Source organism: Harmonia axyridis, chromosome 6 (assembly GCF_914767665.1).
Source record: "Harmonia axyridis chromosome 6, icHarAxyr1.1, whole genome shotgun sequence".
NCBI lineage: Eukaryota > Metazoa > Arthropoda > Insecta > Coleoptera > Coccinellidae > Harmonia > Harmonia axyridis.
Genome location: NC_059506.1, coordinates 13,620,806 through 13,646,068, shown reverse-complemented (window position 1 = coordinate 13,646,068; position 25,263 = coordinate 13,620,806). Strand labels below are relative to the sequence as shown.

The window sequence follows — 25,263 nt, the reverse complement described above, 5'->3', positions numbered from 1 at the left end:
AACCGTGTTGCCAAATCCCCACAATATTCGCAAAACATCTATGCCACAGAACGGAGAAAAGTTTACTTCTTCCTCAGAATGGCAACGCAGTACATTATAAGTGTTTGTAAACAAAAATGTTATAGCGATATCAACAAATGCTATAAGGCACCTCTATATTTTCTTTCCTCTGACGTATTCACCATAAAATCGTACTCAACTTATTATATTTTTCTGTTTATCAATAAGAATTTTCCTTTTATTTACTGTTTTGAACTTGTGACCAATAAATTTTATGTAATGTTGTCTTTGATTTATTGAAATTCAGATGCTTTTTGGTCAAATTTTATCCAGACTGATATATTGGTTGCTTTTGGTAACGATCAAATCATTCAATGATTCTTTGAAGGTGAAATCGTATTGCACAGATTTTCTTCCTCTAATAATCCAGGCTGTAATGACTTGCCTTCTTTTTTCAAACAGTACTGTGAGAAATACTCAAATAAACTAATCAATGTGTGTTTGAAATTGATACAACTTTTTAGTTTCAAAATTTCTTGGATCAAAACCAATAATACAAACAAACTGAATAATCTAACCTCCTGTCAATGACATTTCCAATGCCAACCCGAAATCTGCAATTCAAAATGTTACTGATCGAATGAGCCATTACCAACTTAATTTCGATTTTCCACCAGCCACCCGGGATGTCAATAATTCCTGAACGGACTATATTCTAAAACAAGTTGCAGAATGGGCTTCTATTCTAACACGAATGCGAAATTCGAACGCATGAGTGTTGGAATTGCCTTCTGCAACGAGTATTAGACGATATTTTCTCTATTTCAGTCAAGTTTTGTGAATTATTGTCGAAATTAAATGAAAACTTTAGATTGAATATCCTAGTGACATTTGTATTGTATCATTGCAGTTGGTGTGACTGTTACGAACATTGACAGATTACGGAATTTGAATATGAATCGTACATTTAGAATTTTGAAATAATTTACAATTACTCATTAAATTCGTTAGTTATGTCTGACGAAATCGATTTAACACCACCAGAATTAAGAGAAATTGCGATTAATGTTGCAAATCATTTCACTATATCCGAATTACTGTCTCCAATGAGTAACGTCATAAAATTCGTACACTCGCTCATAGATGTCCCTAGCAGTATTAAAAATACGATATATCAAATATGATAATTAATGCAGTTAAGAGTTAACTCGTATAACTCGAAACACCACGGGAGCAAGATTTTTCGTCGAGTTACGTATAGTTCGACATAGGCGTAGTTCGAGTTATACAATTCGTTCTTGATTAAATTCGACTTACGGGAGAGTTGGATAATACCGAGCCCCTAAGGACTTGGACCTATAATTAGGAAACTATTTGATATTGAAAGAAACAATATTGAGTAATTAGTAGGACATTTATTCAGGTACAATAACCGCATAACAAAAACTTCTGAAATTTAATCAAAAAGTATTTATTGTCAATTTATAAAAAAAAATAGAGGCGCGGTATTATCGAACTGATTCGATATTATCGTGCCCAGGTTTGACAAAATCGTGCCCACATTATTTGCTCGCGAATGGGTAAGTAACAAAAGTATCTAATAATAAAAAAATTGATATCTTTCTGAGTAATTTTTCTGCGTGAAGATAGGGAGAGCCGAATCTTCTTCTCAAAATTAAATCAGTATATAAAATATCACGCAATAAGTATTGATGGAAACTTAAAATCTATATGACAACAAAACGTAAATATTTTTTTATAACATGAAGTCTAAGTAAATTTTCGTCTGAAGTTTCTAGCAGATGTCTTTATTTTATTTCCGTTTCGAATAGCCTCAAGTACAGACTTCATATTTTACGGATTGATAATATCGCGCCCCGGCGCGGAATAATCAAACTTGATAATTTTATTTTTTAAGCTCAAAATTTTATGGGAAATATTATAGTACGTAAAAAAGTATTCGGTCAATAATTCTACAGTGTACAAGCATTAGAAATTTATAGTATCAAAGTATTACAATATAAATACAGTATTACTTACCTCTTACTGAAAGTACGCGAAAAATTATAAGGAGTGACGAAAAAAACTTCTACAGGGCGTGCTATTTTCGTCGTTTCAGGGACCGTGATGGCATTGCGCGGAGAAGGATGTAGGCATGTCCAGCTTTGATGTATACACACTACATCAATGAAAAAGTGGATAGTTTTTGAATAATACTGAAGCGCGGAATTATCAACCGCGCGGTATTATCCAACTCTCCCCTACAAGATAATATAGACCTAAACCGCTTTATAGAGGTAAAGAATAGTGATATTTATTCCCTATAATAGGAGTAGATCGTACATATTTGATGAATTTACTGAAAAATGAATTGACAGTGAAAAATTTTATAATGAGATAGACCAATATGTCTCTCTGTGTTGACAAATTCTGAACATTTTAAGAGTTTGTCTAATGGAGGAGTCTGATTTAGACTCTAAAACAAAGGTTAATTAATTCAAAGTGTAAGTATTCCATTTTTTCGTCAACATTTTTTTCAATCCAAGAGCGTAGAAATGGGGAGGTACTGGGTGTGATTACCCCACCCCAAGATTTTCAAAATATAAAATTCTAGAAATATCGCGAATACGAATAACGAAAATTTCTCCATCAAATGAACCAATAATAATAATCATTTTTCTTTCCTTTGAAATCGACACGTCAGTAAAAAATCGGACCCCTTTACCGTTTATGAGTTTATTATCGCTTTCAAAATGAGTACATTAATTGCATTTCAGCTCGTCTTTGTCCGAGGTTTATTATTTTCCTTCATCTATCCGTTTTCTCGGCATCGCCCCTTTTTTGTTACCTGTGATTTTTGCATTCCTCATCGGTATACACTTACCTACCCGTTGTTTTCGGTTTTTTGTATAATTTTCGTCACAATACTGTAGTTGTCGAAGAACTGAACAGAGTAATTCCCATCTGAAAATTGTCTGGGCTGTGTTATATAATTTATTGTGGATCATTCAAATTGCAATTTTTTGTGTGAATATATCAGTTTTGAATTGATTATATCTGAACGGTGTTCCTAAATTGGAGGTACAAATGAAAATGACAGATTTCTCGGATCCTATTAGGAAAAAAAGTCCTAACACGATTACGCAAACGCTTTGTTTTTGAGATGCCGGTGTTAAAGTTCAAGTTTTTTTCTCATATCACCTATCCTTCACAAGATATTCAATTTGAATTGGCATAGATCTTCCGATTTAAAGTTTTCAGCTTGTGATATGCTTGCAAATCTGCAGTGTGATATTTTTTGTGGAAGGGTACCTGCTTCTTTCCACCAGAACTATTTTTTGGTGAAGCACTGGTTCTATAGAAAAATGTGGAAAGAAACTCTTGTCTAGTACAACACTTTTTGGTTTGTTATAGTTTTGTCGTATCTGCTATCGATTTCGAAAAAAAAATTCAAACAGCTCTCTGGTAATCCTCAGGAAAATCCAAATTATTATAAAAATCCAGTTAGTAAGCTGTGATGAATAAATTGATTATAACTTCTGGTACTTATCAACAAATTCTGTAGCGAAGATTAATAAAGATTCGATAAACTAATAAATATAAGCATCACTAAAAAGTATGACTATACAAGAAACACCCTGTATCTCGAAAACAAAGCGTTTGCGGTCTCATGTTTATAGGACTTTTTTCCTTAAAATTATCCAAGGAATATTTTCCTTCGTAACTCCTTTTTAGGAAAACCCAGTATAAGGTGAGAACAATCGAATTGGTAATAAAAAAAAATATTGAGTAATTAAGATTCAACTTCGTTATCAAACTTTTTTCCCACATTACAGATATGAGTAAACGTTGTTGTAAAAAAAAATTTTGTTCGAGAATCCCCCCCCCCCAAGAAAAAAGAAAGATCTCCGTCCTTGGTTTCCAGATTCCTCGTCATTGCTCGTTGCGAGGCGTATACTTGAAAACCGAGTTGTGATCTTTCGAATTATTATGTGTGGTGCTCCAATTATTTTTTCTCTTGATATTTTTGGGCGCCCCTGCAGACCTTGCGCCCGTGACAAGAGCACCTTTGCCACGCCCTAGATACGGCACTGGTATTGCCTATTACCCTAACTGAATCAGGGATGTAATGTATTTCACAAAGACGAAAAACAACACTTCGAATTACGTGGAAGTTGTTTACACATTTAACATATGGAAATTTCCTACGATTCTGCGTTCGAAACTAGTTACTGACAAAGGCTAAGTGTTTTCAGCGGAACATATGTTTTTAATCTCATTTAGTTTTCGAAGCTTTGCATGCCTTACCGCCCTTTGTATCAAGGCACTTAAACATGAGCCCGCAAACGCTTTGGTTTCGAGATACAGGGTGTTTCTTGTAGTCCTACTTTTTGTGATGCTTAACCAGTTTATCGAATCTTTATTAATCTTCGCTACACAGTTGGTAAATAAGTATCAAAACTTATAATTAATTTATTCATCACAGCTACCTAACTGGATCTTTATAATCATTTGGATTTTCCTGAGAATTGCTATAGAGAGCTGTTTGAATTTTTTTCTCGAAATCGAATGCAAATACGACAAAACTATAACAAACCAAAGTGTAGTACTGAACAAGAGTTTCTTTCTTATTTTTTTTAAACTACCAGTGGTTCACAAAAAAGCCTAATTTACATTTTCTTGATATCTCTTTTTGTTAAAAAGTTATTACCATCGGAACACCTTACCCCGGGAACTTCCAGCCCCACTCTCCCCTAATCTCATACCGCCAGTACGTGAAAAATGCAAATCGAATATGAATTCTAACATATGAGTTTAGCAATAAAGAGTTCTAATAATAATAACATAAGATTCTACGGATAGAAAATACATTCGGAAAGATGAGTATGATATGGGTTCTTTGGTTTTTTCAATGAAATAAATTCTACGAAAGTAAGAAAGATAATGGAAAATAAAAAAAATATACCTGTATAGCTATAATGGGTTCATATACCTGTATACCTGTAATGGGTCTATGTAGATTGTAGTGTCCCAGCGCAGGTTTTACTGCGTCTACTTAAAGATCTATTGTATTTTGTACGTTGTCATGGAATAGAACTAATTGCTGGATTTTCCAAACGACAATTTGATTATAAAAATATAAGTAACCATTTTTTCGGTAAAACCAGGGTACTCTCGACTTTCCAAGAATAACGAACATTTTTACATTTATCCATCAGATAACAGTAAACTGTGTTCAGTATTACCTGTTCATTCAATAAATCTGTTGAATAATTATGCATATTTTTCTGCTATGGAAATTGATGGCATGGTGGCTATGTTGGAATATCGTGATATTGATGGAGATTCTGTGCCAGTTTTAATGGCATTCAAACATGGATTGGAGGAAGAAAGTCTAGATGACTTTAATAGCAAAATATTATTTATGACAATTCCATCTTTTTTCAATTGTGAAATGCTCATTATTTTTTAAACCACCGGAAATATATTTATTTATTTAAAGATATCAACAAAGTTCCAGTCATAGGTGGCTAGGTTTTTTGAGTGGAATACTGGAATATTCGAATAAGTATTAACAAAATAATCATTGAATATTCACTTAATATTCATTGAATGATCAGTTATTATGTCATAAGAGCATATATAATATTCGATTAAACACTGAGACACGAGAGTGCAACTCGTGTGGTGTTTCCCGATATACGACGAGATGAAAAGGTCCGCATAATCGAAATATATAGTCTACACTCTGGTATTCGTTATGATTATATCACGAAAAATAATTTCAATTTCTTATTTATTAATGGACCTATAACCAAAGCGCTGCCTTTTAAAAAATTCAATGACATTTCAGTGAGCTTGACTTTTTTTTTTCCAAGTACGTTACTATGGAAATAATCACAATCTGACAGGAGGCGAAACACCAAAACGATTATACCAAGTCGTCAAAGGTGTATTTACTTATCAAAACGCCGGAATAGGGTGATAAATTAGTTTGAATAGAGCCTAAAATTATTATGTTATTTAAATTATTCTGAGGAGTATAGTTACGATTGGGTTCCGCTAGCTCAACCGTAAAGCTCGCAGAACCCGCGATTTCTCCGACAATTCAAGAAAAAAAAATTTTTGAATAAGGTAATAATAAATAAGCCTACAAAATCAAAATAAAAATCAAAAATTCGAAAGTCTTTCTGCTAGCTTAACGAGGGTGCACCTTCTCCCCACAAGATATTTAACTGAATTTGGCATAGATATTCCAATTTAAAGTTTTTGTGATATTTTTTCTGGAAGAGTGCCCGCTTCTTTTCACCAGACCTTTTTGATGAACCACTGGTTGTTTAGAAAAATGTGAAAAGAATCTCTGGTCCAGTACTACACTTTACGGTTTCTTGTCAAACAAATTTTCAGAAATCCCAAGGAAAATTCAAATTATTATAGGATCCAGTGATAAATAATTAATTATAATTTTTGGTATTTATTTATCCAATCTGTAGAGAGGATCAATAAGAGATTCGATAAAATGTTATATGCATCACAAAAAAGTAGGACTACAAGAAACGTAGGTACCCTCTATCCAGAAAACATAGCATTTGCGGGCCCATGTATAGGACATTTGCTCCTTAAAATTATTCAGGGAATTTATCATTTTTCTTCGCACCTCCAATTTAGGAACAATCGAATGGTATGAACAATCGAATTAGAAAAATTCTATTTTAATTTTTGCTTCAAACTTCATTATCGAACTTTTTCTCACATTACAGATATGAGTAAACGTCGTCAACAATTTTTTTTTGATACGCACATTTATCTGGTTATCTAGAACTTCAAATATATCCTTTTCAGAATTTCTAGATGCTTCAACTGTTCCAAAACTTAGAAAGTTTGCGACATACTTCCAAAATATCTTCTCCCTCATCGGAGTTGAATGTGGATATTTTTAATTGAATGTTCGACAAGATCCAAAATTTAATTAATTGAATAGCGGAGATTCAGTTCGTGAAATTATATTGCACTACTTTTAATAATGAATACACCTGTCACTTGTGAAAAAATTACATAGTTTAATTTCTATGCTATAGAATATTTATTTGAAACGCACCCTAAAAACACATTAGATGGAATTAACCCTACGTATAAATAAATAGATAACATTGATTGATAAAATCTCGAATGACTTTTAAATTATTGAATTTGGGAGCATAATAATGCTGGAACAGTACCCGCTTCATTCAATATATACTTGCGCAGAATTACCCCATCCCATGCGCGGTATTATCCCAGCACATGGGGAATTTCGCGCAATGACATTATTATTTCAGATTTTTAATATATTCTCAAAGCGATTCGTCGAATAAATGCAAAATTTCGAAGTTAAATTGTGAAAGTTTGCATTTACATAGGAAACTTTTTTGAAACCTTTTCCGTTAGGTGCGCGAAATTCCCCCGTTCTCCCCTACTCAATAGAGAAATAATAATGATACTTCCGTACACCGTTCTCTGAAACGATTCGTATCAAAGTTGGTATAAATTAAAAACCGATTGTCAAACAGTATTAATATTAGGGAGAAAAGTCTCACAATTAGACATTAGTAGGAAATCGGAGAAATTAAAGTAGAGGCGTAGGGAATAAAATTCCAGTCCTTATACCTAAAATGAACATCTGAGTCATTATTAATATTCCTACCCCTGATTTTCGATTATGTGAAAAAGGACCTTTTCTCGGAAATTCTATGGGAACTATTTGTAATATTGTTAATGTCAACTTTCAAAGAAAAAGATGGTTATTTAGCTATTGTATAGGTAGCGTTTATTATTGCATTCAAAGGATTTCAGACATGTTTTATTATATACATAGGAAAGGTTGATTTCACTTTTATATGGGTATCTTCGATTCTGAGAAGCTACCAACTTTATCTATTCAAAATATCTGCTCATTAATAACGAATTTGCCTTCTGAAAGACAGGACCTACAAATCCTTTTGTTCGAGTAATAACCAGAGGGCCAAGGGCGTAGAAATGAGAGGATACTCGAGGTAATTACTTCCCCCCCCCCAAGATTTACAAAATATAGAATTTCAGTTTATTATCGCTTTCAAGATGATTACTTTTATTGCACTGCGAGCACGTCTATGTCCGAAATTTATTATTTTCCTTTATCTACCCGCTTTCGTCGGCGTCCCCTCAGAGGAATATAAATGACTTATCATATTTCAAAATGAAAACAATCTTAACGCGTGACACCACATTTTGCTAAATTCACTATTTGAAGGAAACCTATAAATGTAAGCATTGAATTGAGTTTTACGATATCGCGCAAATACTACACCATATACGAGATATATTCTATATGTAGAACTACAAGGAACACCCTGTATCTTGAAAACAAAGCGATTGCGGTACCTCCAATTTAGGAACACCCTGTATAAGGGTTGATGATCGAATCGGTAATCAAAAAATTGCTATTATTTTGAGTGATGTTTGCTTCGAACTTCGTTATCGAACCTTTCTTTCTCACATTACAGGTATGAGTAAACGTTGTCGTCAAAAAATGTTTTCGATTTTTTTTCGGTCTATCATATCAGTTCATTTACATATTATATGTATTATTTCGCGTTATGAACTATTTCTTGTTATCGTTCGAGAAAAACAGACAAATCTGCAACATAAAAATTCCTTTTTTTTCATTTCGCAAGCTTATAATTATGATGATAATTTTGAGCAAATTTTTGTGAAATAAATATTAGGTCGGTAGGTAGGGATTTGAAGGAATAATTTTTCTGAAATATATAATTCATCCAATCAGCTGTTACATAACCATGAATTAGGAATACCTAATACATTCGAAATTTTTTTTTTATCAAACACGAAAAGCACGGAAGTTCGTTAGGAAAGATATACCTACAGGAGGTATATTTACCCCTAATATCCAGAGGGAAAGGTCATAAGAAAAGGTTATTTTTGAAAACATTTCTTCCCAGAAAAGGCGAGCGGCATTTTCAAAGAAGTGAATAACAACAATCGTAAAACCCACTAGAGTATTAGACCAGATGTAACCATTCACCAAATATTTTGCAGCAGAAAACGGTTCATTTCAATTATGTGCGTTGAGCTGATAAGTGAGTTTTAGGTGCGTCGTTATGTGAATATAATAATTCTTCATTCTACGCAGTGTTCGGAAAATAATACATAGGTTATTTTAATAAAACTGTATGAATCATTCGATGACGCTATTGAAGGTGAATAGGTAAGTCATGTAATCTGTATGTACCTATTTATCGATTAAATATTAATTTCATCAGATTTGTGGTCGATTCTAGATTTATAAAACTAGCAAACTAGAATTCTGTTCGAATCTGAAGGAATCGTTATAAGGATATAACGATCCCCCAAGATGACTCATCATTCGAAGCACTCATTGAAAAGTACATTGTTAGTGGATATCAGACGATTCATTAATAATGAAATTCCATAACATGAAGCAATATCTATATGACATATTTAATTATCAATTGCTCCACTGATCATATTTTTGTACAGTATCGTCACAGTTATTACATCAACCCATAGAAGTACAGTGACTGTCTCTGCAGTGTGCAAACAAATATGCTCCGATAACGTTTCTGATTATTCTTCATTCAAATTAATTCAATCGTCATATTTCAAGCGCCATAAATTTTTTCAATTTTGAATCCGTTTTCTCTTCTTCATATCGCCAAATTGTACATATAACAAACTTTTGATGATGACCTTTATTGTTATCTTCATTTACTTCTGAAGATGTATAATTATTTTCTCTACAAATCTATTTTAGGACCTCAAAGTATCAACTTAGGTACATGTGTGCTCTAGCTTAATATTCTAACAGTTATCAATCCATTTGATATCTGAAATTCATAAAAATTAACTTTCATATTGAATATTTGATATGATGCACCTCCAGCCCATAAACGTGTTGATGAACATCTAGAAGACAATACAAATTTATTTTCTTTCCATAACATACTATTCTCGTCATTTCAGGTAAAATGACGAGAAATTGAAGGCTCAATTTTAATTAATATTTCATATTGTAAACTATCAGATGAGTCATTTTTACTGAAGAAGGAGAATGTCTCCGAAACGTATAATTATATATTTTTTTATATGAACTAAACAACTTCATTAAAAACCTGACACTTCCAAATAAAGAAAATACTATTGACCTGAACTATACAAGGTGGGCAAATTTCGATGTTCTAGCACTTCAACTTTTGAACCAGAGGATAAAGACAAAATCTGATACCCCATTCTAGTTCTCTTTTTCTGGGAAACTGACAAGAGTAGTAGGTATTCATTTTTGGCTAACTTTTTTTGTTTTCGAGTTATAGGTGAAAATTTGAAAAATGGCGATATCGGAAACCATTGATATCTCCGCGAATACTGATGATAGAGCTCTGAAATAAAAACAACATAGAGGCACTTCTTTACGTAAAATCCAGTGGCCTGCTCGTCTTTTCAAAAGGGTTTTTAATTATGAAGCTATGACCCAAAGTTATGTTTTTTCAAATGGGAACACTAGATTTCTATGCTATTTTTTGAAAGCTCAATCTTTCCTGATTTCAAAAATATATAACATCGTATGGTATCGTATCAATATAAATAATGGAAAATGGTCAAATACTTTTTTCCATAAAATAATAAGGTTTTGTACCATCTAAGAGTCTCAATATTTCTATGGTTTCAACTGTTGATGAACACAGAAAAATTGAGCTTCTTATAACAAGAGTAGTATCAAGAATTTTTTTTTTGTAACAACTACTGTCCCCATCGGCAATCTTTTTGCTGTATCAATTTCAAATTTGTACATAGGTAAACTGGAACAAAATCCTTCAGCTTCTATGGCTGTCGAAGATGAATTTCAATTTTCATAGCGTGTATGCACTGTTGTTGTTACATACTTCATTGTGTACTCTTCTATTTTGAAATCATTGTAAAAAATTGTCTTTCTTTCTTTATACAGTGAAAATGAAAAACAAGGGACATTCATACCATTTCGAAATTCTACACATAATGCGTACGAAAACTAATTTCGACTGAAAACCTATTTTTATTTCCTTCACCAAACGCATATTAGATCAATTTTATTCAAAAATAACGGAGTGACTTGAATGTTCTTTTAGAGAAATTGCTGAATACAAACAATTCGGAATGTATCCAAAGATATTTCCCTGCATAAAAGGTTCAATTCAATACACATAAACAAAATTATAAGGAGAACTGCACAGGACAAATAGATATGAAAACTTCTAGTAATACCTCAACCCGAAATTGAGAATACCATTCTAGGAATTTCAGTTTGAAAATGGTTATTTCAATGTCGGGTATATTCTTCATTTCTACATAAAATCAATGAGTAAGTAGAAATATACGAATAGGTACAAAAATAGACCATTTTAAATTTTTACTCCTAAATGCCTTCTTTCAGGTACCTATGCAATGCTGAACCTACCTAGAAACTGTCAAATTGTCCAGCAATGAAATAATACGGTACACAAAAGAGTACCGAATAACCTTTATTTACAACTGATGTTTATCTGATGTGACAATGAAATCTTGAAATAACTCTAATAAATTTACACGAAATCACTTCTTGTTAACTTTTAAAGTATTATTCTCAAGCAGTAGCACAATACCGAATCTTAGATAGGTTCTGAACTACCCAAATTTTGTATTATATGAAATATGTTAAAAACAAGGTAATTTGCCAGCCATCATTACATCCGAATCGATTTTTTCAATAACAGATATCTACTTTTTCTCAAACTTACGAACCTTCGGTCCGAAATAATTAATTGACTATTGCATCCAATCCGAAACCTTCCATGAGGAATACATTTTTTCATTCGAGAAAGTAACATGAAAATCAGACATATGGCTTTAAAGATAATCAATGCTGGAATAGGAACTTGCAGGTTTAAGCGACAAAATATTTTTTTTTGTTCGTAACAAATAATTCAGGTTTTCAAGAATATATTTCCTAAGAGACGGTCCTGATAGCTACAAGCCACGCCCCTCAGGGAGGAGCAACGATTTTTAGTTCACAATTCTGGCACTCGAAACAGATTTACAACGTCTCAGAGAATTTTGAGTAACTATGATGTAATATATTTCTAATTGGTATCATTGCAAAGAAGAAGAAATAGGCTATGACCAATTTGTATTAGATTTTCGAATTTAGGTCAACTGAAGCGACAATAAATCATTCAAAATTGGTATTGAAAATCGTACTTTCTACTTCAATAAAACAATTAATTTGCAACTTAAAGTGAAATTATTACCTAACGAACATACAAGGGATTAAGACCTTCCAATATTGTTTTGAATCATCTCGATAGCGTTTACCGTTCCTGAGAAAATCACGACCGAATTAGTTAAGAAAACGCCTGAATTTGCGCCGCGTGAACGGACTCTTAAAAAGCAGGTAAATAACATGATCAAAATATATATATATATTTTTTTTTTTTTTTTTTTTTTTTTTTTATTCACCGACAAGCGGGATGGATCCAAGACAACCGGGTCACCACAGCGACCAAGGTTGTACTCAGGAGCTAGTAAGAAATCTTCTGACTGTCCGCGTGGTACCTAGGATGACCTCTTTCTGTGCTTGGCTAATCAGGTAAGTATCTAATTGTAGACGTTTCGTGTTTTCAATCATGTGTGTCTCCACCAGGCCATTTACCGATATTATGAGTGGGAGAATTGATGTTTTCCTCAGACCGTACATTTCTTTCAGCTCAAACGCGAGGTCATGATATTTGGTGAGTTTCTCAGTGTACGCTCGGGCGATATTATCATCGGCGGGTACCGTTATGTCTATTATCTGCACCAATTTTTCGGTCTTATTAAACAGAACTATGTCCGGCCGGTTATGCGATATTGCCCTGTCCGTGACCATAGTTGTGTCCCAGTACAGTTTGTAGACATCGTTTTCCAGGACGCTGCATGGCTGGTATATATATATATATATATATATATATATATATATATATATATATATATGTCGGAAGGATAACGAGGGCAATTGTTCATAAAACAAATCATAAGGATAAGGACAGTCCCTCTCAGAGAAATACCAACCGTAGACACGTGTTTCGGGCTTTCGGCCCTCATCAGTACGGTGAACAAGTGTTAGGATGTGCAACACTTGAAAGAAACAACAAACAAACAGAGTCAACAACACAACAACAGAACAACTGTTTGTTTGTTGTTTCTTTCAAGTGTTGCACATCCTAACACTTGTTCACCGTACTGATGAGGGCCGAAAGCCCGAAACACGTGTCTACGGTTGGTATTTCTCTGAGAGGGACTGTCCTTATCCTTATGATTTGTTTTATGAACAATTGCCGAATTGATTCGAATTTTGTAGAAATGAGTAAGAAGCATAGAAATAATCAGATTGCCGGAAGGACACTGCTCTTGTTATAGAAAGCTCAATTTTTATGAGCTCATCAACAGTTGAAACCATAGAAATATTGAGACTCTTAGGTAAAAAAAGGTTTTTGACCATTTTCTGTTGTTTATTTTAATACAAATCATTCAATGTTATAAATTTTTGAAATCAGGAAAAATTAAGCTTTCAAAACATGGCATAGAAATTTAGTGTTCCCTTTGAAAAAACATAACTTTGGGTCATAGCTTCGTAATTAAAAACCTTTTCGAAAACACGAGCACGCCACTGGATTCTACGTAAAAAAGTGTCTGTATAATGTTTAAATTTCGGAGCTCTAGCATCAGTATAAGCGGAGATGTAAAAGCTTTCGATATCGCCATTTTTCCAATTTTCGCTTATAACTCGAAAACAAAAGGTGGCCAAAAATGAATTCTAACCTTGTTAGTTTTTTTTCCCAGATATACAACATAAATTAACTATTGAACTGCTCAAAATAGTCATCATTCATTTTTCATTGCAATTAAGTTTTGAAATCATTATACAAACGTGTTTTTTCAGATGTAAATCAGAAATATTTCTATGCAAAATAACGATTTTCTTCCTTCTGAAACATAAAAAACTAAATATTAATTATTCATCAAACTTCAAAAATCATCGAAAGTTTTACTTTCACATGGCATGTTAAAATCATTAATATTTTCCATACAAGAAACATTTGGGGAAGTTCTGGAATCATAGGGATGATGATAATTAATTTGATATTTCAGTAAAGGCCGAGGAACAGAATTTAACTTAAATCCAGTTGATTTTGAAGGAATATTATAATCGCAAGTAAGAGGGCTTTCAGATATATTAGTACATTGAAATACGATATGAGGAAAAACCCAGTCTAATTATGTTCTAAATTTAGTTTCTCATGGATTACCTGAAACCTAAAACAGAACTTGTAATAAGCGACAATAAAAACTACTTGATCTGTTCATTGCTACCATACATGCATTACAAACACAATTAATTGTTGGCTGTTCAATCAAATACCTATTTATTGGAAACCTCGAACGCTGATTGGCTTGTTATGAGAATAAAATTTTTACATCGTGATACGTATACCGTGTAATGCTGAGTGACTGTGACGTCACATCCGTTGCCAGTGTTAGCACTAGCGGTTTCACCCCCCTGCTCTAAAGGCTGTCGTGTAACTTTGCCAAACCCCTCATTTGTAAGAATAACCCTTTTTACAGTCGCAGTTTTTGTTGCGCGTGTCACAGTATTGTTTCGCTATTTTGATCCACTCTGCTTATGTAATTGAAAGATTTGCGCGAGAATAAGTTATTATGATCCGATTTTCTAACGTTTCCATATCACATTCATTCTCAATTTCAGAAGTTCATCGCACCTGCGCCAACTCAGGAGATGGCAATAATCAAAGCAACCTGTTTTAATATGCACTGAAGGAATTCAGAAGTTACCTCACTAGGGAGACATTCTACAGGAGCATCGTTCAGAAATTTTTATTGCTCCGGAAGGAACACTTGACTTATTCGCTTTGTATCCAACATTCTGCCTTTTCAAGTATCTATGCTCGCTATTTAGCATAATGCACTGGACTTATTTCATCTTCACTCGCACACCAGTTTATAAAAGCTTCGTACGCTTTTCGGATAGCTACTCGAAGTTCTGGTGGCGTGGATTCAAATTCACAGTCGAACATTATCCGTTGAAATCGGCGATAATTTAATTAATGACTCAACTGTCGTCAGTATTATCAAAACTTGATTATTGGTGTGATAGATCGTTAAAACTGTTCAAGTATTCTAATGAAGAGTGTTTTTGGCCACAATGGAACGTATGTTCAAAGGGAAAATTAACAATCCGCTGAAGTTTACGGTTCTTAGTGACAAATTGTAGTTTAGTTATAAGTAGATTATAACGATATACTGTGATTGGTAGGTGTTACGATTAACCTATAATGTGGTAGGTAGTGGAGGTAGTTTGAGCCCCCCTCCCCAGGGACATGTTTTGCTATATATAGTTAGTAGCCTAACGTTTCTGAAGATCACATCGTTGGCGAAACGATTCGAGTGTGGTTCTACATAATTCATCAATCGTGAAACATTTTCATCATTCTCTACCTCGTTGAATTTTTCATATCGGGATGATATAAAATCATCCCGCGTGCTTTCAATTCCCGGATCCCAATTAACCGTAAAAAAATTTCCTTTTGTAGGTAAGATATCATTCACTTTACGCATTTTCAATTAGGTGTTCATGTTGTTAAGTTACGACTTTTATTCCTAGATTGTCGAACTTGTCGGATTGTCGGATTCTTCAGCAAGTAGAATTTTTTTAGCTTTTCGTCGATACATTTTCCTTACTACAACACGAACCCTAGCATTTTTCAAACCATGGGAGCGTTATTGATAGGTGTAGCATTCCTACCTGTTTGTGTGAGTTCGAGGTATAGCGAAAGATGGTAAGTTCGCGAGTGTACAAGTGAACAATTGGTGGCTTCATTCGGAAACTCCCGCATTATTCGTCGATTTTATATTCGCTCGAACGCATTATGTTAGAGCTTTTCTACACCGCCCTTGAAAACCGAAAGTTGGAGCTGAAATACAGGGTGTTTCCTAAACATGCGGCAAAAATTCAGGGGGTTGTTCCTTGGACTATTCTAAGAATATTTTGTCCTTTGATGATTTTTGAAAAACCTATTTGTTTCGAAGATATAGGGGAAACAAAATTTCAGATAATAACATTTTATTATGAAAAATTACATGAAAATTCAACTCAACCTACAAAAACTGTTGAAAATGACCACCTCTAGCCAGCATACAAGCATCCAATCTTCTCTTCATTGACTGCCGAACCCTTTCAAAAACACCAGGATCATTTCTTATTAAGTTACACCCAGCAATGATCCGATTTCGCAAGTCTTCCACATTTTCTACTGGAGTGGTATAAACTAATGATTTTAGATGGCCCCATAGGAAATAATCTAAGGGGTTTAAGTCCGGGGAACGAGCAGGCCATAAATGAGGTCCACCTCTTCCAATCCAAATTATTATTAATTATTGAACTATTATTAATTTTAAAAATATGAAAAATGTTGTTCGCCCTGTATCTTCGAAACAAAGAGGTTTTTCAAAAATCATCCAAGGACAAAACATGCTTAAAATAGTCCAAGGAACAACCCCCTGAATTTTTGCCGTATGTTTAGGAAACACCCTGTATATCCCGCACCAAGGGCCCTGTGGAGAGGCTATGTTTTCTAACCTGACGCCCATCAGGTAAGTTATAATGTTAACCACAATTTTAGACTTTAGTATCATTTTCATATGTTTCGCTGTCGCTTATACAGTCCACCATTTCTCCACTAATTTAATGAACAATCGGACTCGACTTACCTGTTGCAACCTCGTAGTATAGTTATTTTTTATTGAGTTTGATTTCATTATCTTTTACTTTTGTTTTATTTCATTTTCAAAAGATAAAAGCACCAATTAACATAGCCCCATTAGTTGACATAACTATTGAATAATACAAAATAAATAAATTGTAGCTCGAAAGTAACTCCGAAATCCATCGTTGCCACCGGTACGATAATTATCGAATTATACGATAATTTATTCGATTCGATAAATCGAAGTTTGAAGGTCTAGTTAACTAGAATAAGTCCTTTTCTACTGTTCATAGTGGGGGACTGTTTTACAAATTTGTTCATTTTTATTCGAAAATAGACCATTATTCAGAACAACCCATTTCGTAAATTTCTTACCTGATCTCCCACTGTATTATATTATGTCTTTCGACCCGATTATCTCGTCGGTGGGTTGCGATCGACCCGGGTCTAATAGCTACCTAAGCCACTGTATATAATTATGTTTTTGAGATGGAAAACCTTGTTTTTAAAAAAAACTTTATTTACAAGAAAAAGACGAAAGGTACAATCAAAACTATCTGTCATGAACTGATCTATTATTGACTGGTTATTGACTGACTAAAAAACAATGCGTCTGAGAATTTATAACATTACTTATCTCTAATGCAAAATGTGGCGTGATCCTAAGCGTCACACAAAGAATAGCTAAAATAGCAAAATTACATTGTAAGAACAAAGGATGTATTATAGTTACAATAGGCATTCATTCCACCCACATTATCCCGTGTTTGAGATTGATGAGTTAACAATATTCTATCATGAAATATAAAGTAATAAATGAAGATTCGAAAATAGGTCGTATGATCAGAATGGGGTCGTATTATGTAATTCCTCCCCTTCTTGGAAAAAGGTATCACCTTGCTGAGGTGTAGCTTTTAAAGATACATTTTTTCTGAAATATCTACAAGCAAAAGCAATAACAATAATAATTATAAGTATTGTCAAAATAAATGCAAATGTTATTCCAATAGGTTGAAGATTCCACTGCTCTAATTTTTCTAAAACGATGTCTGGAATATCTTCATTCTTGATAAGTTCTTCTTGAGAATCATTCTTGATAAAATGGGTCTGCTTGGGTAGAATAATATATTTTTCTTCATTTATGATGGTTAGAGGAAAAATTTCTTTTTGTGAATTACTTATAGTACCTTTAGAATGCAACAGGGCCATTGGCGGAATAAAATAATGTTTAATTTGGTGAGGGCATTTCTCTATGACTTTTCTATTGTCTAGAGATAAAATATTTCCATCTTCTAATAATTTCAAATCTGAATAGGGAACTGATGTTGTTCTGGTACAATTTTCTTTATGGGTTTTCAAAACGTTGATGAGGCATCTTGGAGGTTTCTTCATGGATTCTTGATTACATAGGAAGTCCTTTTCAACTGGATGACATTCACTTGTCGACCATTGTAATATTTCTTCTTGAGATAGCAAATAGGAATCGGTGTAAGGAAGGGTTTCATTATTTTGTGATAGGAAGTAAAACTTATACAACTCGTATTCCTTTTCATAAATAGTTGGAATCGATATTAAGAACAATAACATCTTGTTTTTGAAAATAACTTTCGTATAACAAAGTTGATAATAATCCTTCAAATGATGAACAGGGATTATCGTAACATTTTTGATTAATTCAGAAAATTGATTGTAAGGCAGAATAGATTCGTGTAAAAGATGTAATCTAGCAAAACTGACTGCCGTTTGAATTTCATCAATAGTATTTTTAATATCTTTAATTTGAAATGTCATAAGATGTCATAAGATAAATCATCTTCAATACCATTTAAATCTTCAATACCATTAAAATCTTCAATACAATTTAAATCTTTAATTTCATTCAAATCATCTATTTGGGAATTCAATGTTTCAATTTGATTCATTTCATTATCAGATTCTAAAATAATTCTACTCAATGGGTAAGCACATTCTTTATTAGTTGAGAAAAATCGGGAATTGCATACTTGCTTTCTTCTGAATATAGGATCAAGGTTGCGAATAATCGGTGCTTTGATAACAGTTGGGTTTGTATTACAATAGGAGTAATTGAAAGGTTCGTGACCTACGTAACTTGATTGAAATTGTATGGGAGGTCGTTTAAATTTGCTTTTTCGACAAATATCATGGGGAATTTTATGGGAATTCATATCATTCGAATATTCTTTATTTATTTTTGTCCTTAAGTATTTTCGTTTTGGATCACTGGAAATATCCGTATAATTATGATCATTTACATCTTCTATCGATTTATGAATCAAAACATTATCATCTTTTTGTTCAATAGTATTTAATAATTCAGAGGGTTTATCTGATTTTTCTTCCGTGACTTTATTATTTTCAATTTCATTGGTTTCGCTTTTATTGGAATCATTAGTTATATCGCATTTGGAAAATACGTATTCAATGTTATTCATTTCTATAGATTTCGACAATTGACTATTTATTTCCGGTTTGGGATTATTACTGTCAATAGTTTTTTCATTTAATTTTCTAAAATCACTTGCAATATGCAGTTTCTGTTTTTGTGATAAATCTTTCTTTTTAGTTTCTAGATGATTCAGGTCTACTGGTAATTTAATAGGATTTTGATTTGTATTATCTAGCGTATGCTTTATGTCAATTCGTTTTCTAAAGTAGGGTCTCGAAAATTTTGTTTGGAAGTCGAAGGTTTCGAATGAAAATCTCTATTATGATTTTTATTATAAAATCTATCAAAGGATTCATTATTAGGATTTGATCCTATTTGAGTTAATTCTTCAAAAGTAAAATGTGGTTCATTAGAAACGCGTTCATTAAAAAATTTCTTTTGGGGATTCGTTGGGAATTGCGTCGAATAATTTGGACGTTTTTGGGGGTAAACTCTTGTTTGTACTGACATTTTTTCTGGTGGTGTATTAATTCTTTGATTAGGATTTGGTTTGAAAACATTAGTATTAGTATTAGTATGTCCAAAAACTTGTTTGTTTGAGGGATAGTATCTATTCACAGGTCTTTGATTAAACTGAATAGGTTGTGAGGGGAAATTTGAATTTGAATTCGAATTATAATTATTATTCGATCTAAAATGATAATTATTAGGAATATTATTTGATCTATAATTATTTGTTCTCGTGTTGGGATTATTTCTGAAATTATTTTTTTCAGGGCGTGTTTGAAATTTTTGTCTTCTGCTTTTATCAAGTAAATCATATTGAGCTAAATTCGATATATAATCTTTAACTGCATTTACTGTTCCGTCAAAATTCAAAGCATTATTTGTTATTAAATAAGTCCTCAATTCTATTGGGGCATTTGATATAAGAACTGTTTTACAAATCTTTAAAATATTAGTTTTATATAATTGTTTTTCTGGATCTGGCATGGGATCCGCGTCAATTCTATAATTTATTCTTATCTTTAAGGAAATTATCTTATCAATAAAATCTATTATATCTTCATTATGTGATTTATTCAAAAATTGTAATTTGTGTATCAATACATCTAAATTGATTTGATCGCCAAATTTAATCTGTAAGAATCTCTTTAGAGAATTCCAATCATCAGGAATATCGGAAGTTGCTACCTCAGCTAACGCTCTTCCTACTAATTTACTTTTAACAACTGATAAACAATAACTTTTTACTATATTTTGTTCATTTGTGAACATCCTTAAATATTCTTCTGTACTTTTTATAAAAGAATGTAATTCATTCTCCACTCCTGAAAATCTTGGCAAAAGCATCCCGAACTTTTCCGGTAATGTTAAGTTTATATTTTCTAATGCCATTTTTACTGTTTGCGCTTTACGGCCTTTAAAATGTTTTATTGAAGTAATCTTGAATTAAAATTGGTAATCGGTTTTTTAATTGAGTAACCTAGAAAAACTCTTATGTCGGTTTTTTAAAGAAACCTAGGAAAAACTGTTCTACAAGTTTTACACTCAAAACTTTGGGAAAAGGTTGACTATTTTTGGGCCAGAATAGGTAAACTGGGAGTCAATTAGAAAGGATTGCTAACCTTTTTTTTGTTTCGTATTCCTTGTAGTGAAGTCGTCTTGGGCGCTCCTCCAAAGATCAGGGCTTCTTGGCTTCCTTCTCAGGGTTGCTTCTCACCTTAACAGTTGAAACTGATAGTCGAAAGAAAGTTTTTGTTTTGTCACTTCTACGACCGGCACAATATTTCAGATAATACGTCGCGTTTTTCTCGTCGCGCTATTATTTCCGAAATATTTAAAGAGATCCCATCCTCGTCGCCAATTATGTTTTTGAGATGGAAAACCTTGTTTTTAAAAAAAACTTTATTTACAAGAAAAAGACGAAAGGTACAATCAAAACTATCTGTCATGAACTGATCTATTATTGACTGGTTATTGACTGACTAAAAAACAATGCGTCTGAGAATTTATAACATTACTTATCTCTAATGCAAAATGTGGCGTGATCCTAAGCGTCACACAAAGAATAGCTAAAATAGCAAAATTACATTGTAAGAACAAAGGATGTATTATAGTTACAATAGGCATTCATTCCACCCACATTATCCCGTGTTTGAGATTGATGAGTTAACAATATTCTATCATGAAATATAAAGTAATAAATGAAGATTCGAAAATAGGTCGTATGATCAGAATGGGGTCGTATTATGTAATTATATAGGGTAAATGCACTGGTTAGCCGACCGTCAGTGTCTCTCGACTCGACCATTCCGTGATTTGAGATAAAATAATAATAAAATATATCTTGTAGTGTAAAATATTTCCGCCGTACGTGTTTTCTCGACCATTGCTACCCTTTCAAGATAGTTTGCATAGTAGGGGTATAGGTCAAAGTTTTCGCGCTGAAATAGTATATTGTGCAACAAGTGGGGAAAGTCCAACTTTTCTCGCGAGTTCACACGAGCGAGAAAAGGACTTTCTCCACATGTTGCACACTGTACTTTTCCTACAACTGCACAAATTTCAATAATTCAAGTAATGGACTTGATTCAAATCAAAATGGCCTTCGTTGACAGTATGTGCGAATTTATTGCGTTTCCATAGAAACGACTCAAAAGCCCAATTACATTGGTCTACCAAGCGAGGTGTGGGCAAAGTGCTGTGAGAAATAATATTTCCCACAGTATGAGCAATACATAGTTTTGAAATTGAGTAAGCTATGAAGAATACGCTACTTTTCATAGCAGTTGTGGGAAAATGTATATTATTCGACAGTCGCGAACTGGTATTGGAAAATTTTTACCTTTTATTTCTCGACCAAAGTGGTCGACAACCAATATGTAATTTCAATAATTGTTTATTTCAACCGATATATTTCTGTTGGATCATGTTCGTTTTTTTTTTTTGAATATTAGTTTGCGACCACTGAATTAACGTTGAAACATACTTATTCTACCTTTCATTTATTCTCGGTCGAGAACCAATTTGAATGTATAGTATATACAAAGCCACTTGAACTAGTCCATAAAAACGCTCGGCCAGATGTCTCTTTGAAATGGAAACCGCGATCCGCTAAATACCGGGGGTTTATTCGAAAGTATTGTTAGGCAATAAATTCACTGGCCCCAAAGGAATTTCTGGAAACTTGGACAACCCTTGAACATATAATTGAAATATTCTGGCTTCCTCCAAGTGACTTTGGATATACTATACTTAATTCTCGACCACTTGTGGTCGGTGTTTTATATACTCATTAGTTTCTGAAAAGATATTAAGAACAAAATAACCAAATAATATTATTTAATATGAGTTCCTATTTTGAAATACTTATAGAAAATGAAAACTTTTGCAGAATAATTTTTTTACGTTCCCAGTGTTTCTTACTCAATTACCTCATCTGAAATCCATCTGATTGATATAAATATAAAATTTTTAAGTGAAGACGAGAAGCGAGCGGCCACTATTATTAGTGGTCGAAAACAAACAAAAAAATGGTCGAGAACTCTGCGGCATGGTCGTGACCCGAATGTTATTCAGATTTTCTGTTTTCACATTTCGAAGGTTGAATGCGAAGAGAACGTTTAAAATTATATGACAAATTATTTAAAACTAGCCAAAGAATCGATGAACATCAACACCTTTAAAATTTGATTAGTTTATGTGTGAAAAAGTCGTACCCGAAATCGATGTTTTTGTTAATTTGGTCGAAAATCAGAGCATTTACCCTACTTACGAATGTCAGTAGGACCGTGAAATTGTCGCAATTTTATTATACCCAAAGTGATCAGATGATAAAAAAATCTTTTCAATGAGGAAATATTGTGGCCCTGAAAAGGGCCGTTTCACATACAGATTGTATTTATGATTTCTTTTCTGTCTTCTTTGGCAAGAGGACGGCTTGGATATTCGGTAAAACACCACCTTGAGCGATAGTTACTCCCGATAGCAATTTGTTCAACTCTTCGTCGTTTCTGATTGCCAGCTGAAGATGTCTGGGAATAATTCTGGTTTTCTTGTTGTCACGTGCTGCGTTACCGGCCAATTCCAAAACTTCGGCGGCTAGATATTCCATAACAGCGGCTAGATAGACGGGTGCTCCAGCTCCAACTCGTTCAGCATAATTTCCTTTGCGTAATAAACGATGAATACGACCAACTGGAAATTGTAATCCAGCTCGGTTGGAACGAGACTTTGCCTTACCCTTAACTTTTCCACCTTTACCGCGACCAGACATTATAATATAATACGCGAATATGGGAGAGTAAAATGATTGTTGGGCTTTGATAATTCCTCGAAAATGTCCTCGTATACATATATATATACTCGCGGTTTCGACCAATCAGCGTAGTACGTTCCATACTCTGAATGAGGTAGGGCTTAGTATACTAATTTCATACATTGAATGCCATTGATTGCCATCCATAGAGTTTGAATTATTATTTGTTTTTTGTTTGTTTTTTTATTTGCATACAGTCCCAATATATTTGATAATTGGTTCCGCAAACAGCTAGAAATTAACAGGAAGAAAAATACAATCGCACAGTTGACTATGCAGGTTAAGTCATTTCATTTGAATCTTTCACCTTAATGAAACATTCGTCTGTAATATATAAATCATCTAGTGCTGCGATCACTATTCTGTAAATGACATCTATCATCTGCGTATAGAGCTAGCATATTCCTTGACCTTTTTGGGGCGTTGCATATGCATATGTTGTTGATTTTGGGCTTAGAACTGAACCTTGAGGCACTCCTGCTTCCATTTGTCTGGTGGGGATATTACGTCGTCTATTTTGACATAAAAACTCTTCAGAATCCGAAAAGCTCGAGCGTTCTATCAGATACGGATCAAAATAATGATTTTGACTTATTTATTCGGTGTGATGTCATTTTGATGATGACATCAGCATATTGGATTCCCTTCACTTCTAGGTACTGTTGTTGCCTAGTGATACCGGCAGCTAGATAGGTCAGGAGAGGAGTTTTTTTTCATCTTTCGTAGAAGTAGATTGTGTGATATTAACTACGTCCTTTGGGGAGACCTCTGATTGCTTACGGGCTCTAGAGTTTCCGTTAATTGAAGAACACGTAATGATTGTAACAGCATGATATATGTAATCTTTTAGCGTTAGTTACTCTGAGAAATACAGAGTTGAAAATTACTACACAGCAGAAAGGATGTCCCAAGAATAGGATCGAAAGAACAGCTAATAGACATCCTAATTAGGAAAAAATCTGGGTAAATCTTTTTACGACATACATATTTAAATTTTGAGAATATACAAGATCCGACCCCAATTACCTGAGATCTTTCTTAATTATTAAGTCAGTGCATGGCACTTTTACTCGTTGACTCCTTGTGGTTATCGGTGCGGGTTTAGGGGGGCGTTCACGTTCATACGCCTTGGTTGCCGGTTTCAGGACCTCCTCTTCACGGTGTCAACAATTTCAGTTTTCTTGTTGACTAATATTAGAACCCTCTCATTGGTCATGTGCTCTGTCCAATTGATTCTCAATTACCTTCTCAGTGTAAACTTTTTATTTGAGATCGTACCACCTAAATTGACTCCACCTATTTAAGTTCGGGTATATACCCGAACCTACAAACTTCAAAAGAAAATAGAAGTTGGTCCCGGGTCATCTCCGACAAAACCATTTAGGAACCATAGCACTGCCTTTCACAACACTGCTGACGCATCACCTGAATAATCAACTGATGGACATTTCATCAAACCCCAAGAATTAAAGCTTAGCACAGAGTTCGGTGGACTCTAGCAATGGCGAGTGTCTGCAAAAACTACCGCCATCTCATCGTCTATGGTATTCCAAACATGTCGCAAGCTAGATTGTTGTACATTAACCCTTACCGGTGATGGGATGTTATTTACAACTTGTATGCTCATTATCCTCTTCAAAATGTTATGAAACAGTCGGTGGAATGCTGATTAGAGAAGAGCGATATTTCACGAACTGTGATTTAAT

General features: G+C 33.6%; 1 protein-coding gene and 1 long non-coding RNA gene across 2 annotated transcripts; one reads left to right on the top strand and one right to left on the bottom strand.

Annotated features, from left to right (window-relative positions):
* The first annotated feature begins 11,160 nt into the window (after nucleotides 1–11,160).
* Nucleotides 11,161–11,885, top strand: LOC123682293. The gene is made up of 2 exons (XR_006747808.1): nucleotides 11,161–11,392; nucleotides 11,465–11,885. It is a non-coding gene; the product is annotated as an uncharacterized LOC123682293 (long non-coding RNA).
* Nucleotides 11,886–23,048: 11,163 nt separating this feature from the next.
* On the bottom strand, nucleotides 23,049–23,536 carry LOC123682823 (histone H2A). Its single transcript, XM_045621628.1, has one exon. The coding sequence runs from the start codon at nucleotides 23,513–23,515 to the stop codon at nucleotides 23,141–23,143; it is 375 nt and encodes a 124-aa protein (XP_045477584.1). The 5' UTR covers nucleotides 23,516–23,536; the 3' UTR covers nucleotides 23,049–23,140.
* Nucleotides 23,537–25,263: the final 1,727 nt, after the last annotated feature.